We start from the raw sequence: 2,380 nt of genomic DNA, 5'->3' as shown, positions 1-2,380 counted from the left end.
GGGGGGAGGGGGGGGAATGAGGAGGGAACAAAATACCCGCTCCCATATTACAAAATTTCTAAAACCGTTACTACAAATAGTCCTATTGGAACGGTTGACACGGTTGACAAAACCGTTCCTATATAGAATACCTATGGTAACGGTGAACTGCCAAGTGGAACGGTTTAGTATCTAAAGCGTACTGATTTCATCCAAACTCTATTGTAACGGTGGTAACCGTTACCGTACCTACTCTATTGCAACGATTTAAGAACCGTTGCCAAAACAACTGTTCCGGTAGACCTATTTTCCAGTAGTGAGTTAAAGGAACATATGTGAAAATATTATCATCTCTCATTCAATTGTTGTAGTTAGGAGACTTTCAGCACTTTGCATAATTTTCTTGGCTATCTTTGGCTTGGCAGAAAATATTATTTCGGAAAATGTTGTCTAAACAATAAATCATCTTTTGGTGCTTCATACGTAGAAAATATATTTCAAAAAATACCTTTTCTTCCAAAAAAGGAGAAATGCCTTCCCTTTTATGGGCAAAAGTCATTGTTTTTCTCAACTATTTAATTTTAACTTAATTTCATCACAAGTCACAACAATCTAACATTATTCTCAATATATTTGATAAATACTTTTATCTCAAAAATATCTTTCACTCACCAGCTAAACACCACAAAAAATTAGAAGAACTTTTGTCATACCAAATACGCTTCATTTGATTATTAAATTATGTATAGAGTCAAATACCTAAATATAAAAAGGGATAGAGAATGAATGTTTATAGCAAGCACCTTAACAAATAATGTCAATAAACCAAAATAAGAAAAAAACTGTTATTGTCCTATTCAAGTCTACGTAGTATGATTGAAGTTGATAAAGACAAAGGAAATTTCTAGATAGTTGGTAATTTATTTATTATTTAAGTAAGTCAAGGATGAACATATCTTTTGTTTGCTAAGGAAAAAACACAGAAGCCACTGTTTTGTTCTGGATTAAATCTAAATGGTCTGCTTATTCTCTTGTACAACCCCTTCTTCCAAGAAACTTCCTAAATTTTATTCCTTAGATTTCAACCACAAATAGTGTTTTGTGATTATTTTTTAGGTATATATTCCGTACATGGAAAGGACAATTCTTCTGAATTCTCCCAGATATTCATTCCTAGTTCCATCCTTATAAATAAACACTTTGCATATGCATGTAACTTCAAGAAGTCTTGATAATAATACCACTTATTATCTGGTGTCCGAAATTCACTGGTTCGATTAATCCTTATTCGCGTTGTTCTAAGCCCGATACCTTCAAATTTGCACCAAGATGTCTCCAATCAACTCCATTAATTTGCCAAGAATCTTCTCAAAGCTTGACAAGAATGGTGATGGACTCGTGAGTATCAACGAGCTAAAGGGATTTCTTGATACCATAGGCATTAATTCAAGCCAAGAAGAGCTTGAGTTGCTTGTTGGGAAAACAAGCCTAGACTCCATTGATTTTTTCCTCTTCTATGATGCCATCACAAAAGCACATATTAAAGAAAGCAAGCGCGAAAATATTTTCCTGGAAAATGAGTTACAGAAAGTCTTCAGAGTATTCGATTTGAATGGTGACGGATTTATATCTTGTGAGGAGCTGCAGAGTGCATTGTCAAGATTAGGATTGTGGGATGAGCAATGTGGGAAAGATTGCAAGAACATGATTAATGTTTATGATACAAATTCAGATGGGAAACTTGATTTTGAGGAGTTTAAGGATATGATGTTAGATAATTAAGAAACTGTAATTTAAATTATTAGAAAGCAATCCCGCTTCCTATCTACCAGAAAAATGTTTAATTAGTTGTAAGCATTTGGAATGATGTTCATGGTCTGCTGGGGATTGTAGATTTGTTAAACTTTGTGTATTAGATTTTTAATACTCTATAATTTTACGCTGACGATACAAGTGGATGTCTATGACTTTTCTATCGTACTTTGTTCATTTTTTCGTACAAGTAACATATTGAAGTATTTATATTTGCAAATTGCAAGAATTTAAGGATCTTGGTTTCTCAACCAGACTCTTTCTTGTAATATCAGCAACCTTAATTGACAGTTTATTGAGACTAGTAGTCGTACCCGCGCGATGCGCGGTCAATATTAAAAAAATATTTGTTATTTTGTTAATTTTTCGATATTACATTTGGAATTATCACAATTATTTGATTATCCTAATCTATATAAACAGAATAGATATTGTCTAAATTTTAATAATAAAATCTCCATTAAATTAAAGGGACTTATATAGTCATCAAATAATTTTTTCGTTATGTATTTTTATTTATTATATTATCCAATATTTAGTATAATTATATTGTTAATAGAAATTATGACACTTGTCATTATAACATTTC

General features: G+C 32.0%; 1 protein-coding gene across 1 annotated transcript; it reads left to right on the top strand.

The window, feature by feature from the left end:
• Nucleotides 1-975: 975 nt before the first annotated feature.
• Nucleotides 976-1,957, top strand: LOC109239519 (probable calcium-binding protein CML44). The gene has a single exon (XM_019406096.1). It carries the CDS (start codon nt 1,309-1,311, stop codon nt 1,759-1,761), a length of 453 nt encoding a protein of 150 aa, XP_019261641.1. The 5' UTR covers nt 976-1,308; the 3' UTR covers nt 1,762-1,957.
• Nucleotides 1,958-2,380: the final 423 nt, after the last annotated feature.

This window comes from Nicotiana attenuata, unplaced genomic scaffold, assembly GCF_001879085.1.
Source record: "Nicotiana attenuata strain UT unplaced genomic scaffold, NIATTr2, whole genome shotgun sequence".
NCBI classification, from domain to species: domain Eukaryota; kingdom Viridiplantae; phylum Streptophyta; class Magnoliopsida; order Solanales; family Solanaceae; genus Nicotiana; species Nicotiana attenuata.
This window is presented reverse-complemented; position numbering and strand designations above follow the sequence as displayed.

Excerpts from the sequence above, each read along its gene's own strand:
- LOC109239519 (XM_019406096.1), top strand. The coding sequence starts at position 1,309 with ATGTCTCCAATCAACTCCATTAATTTGCCAAGAATCTTCTCAAAGCTT.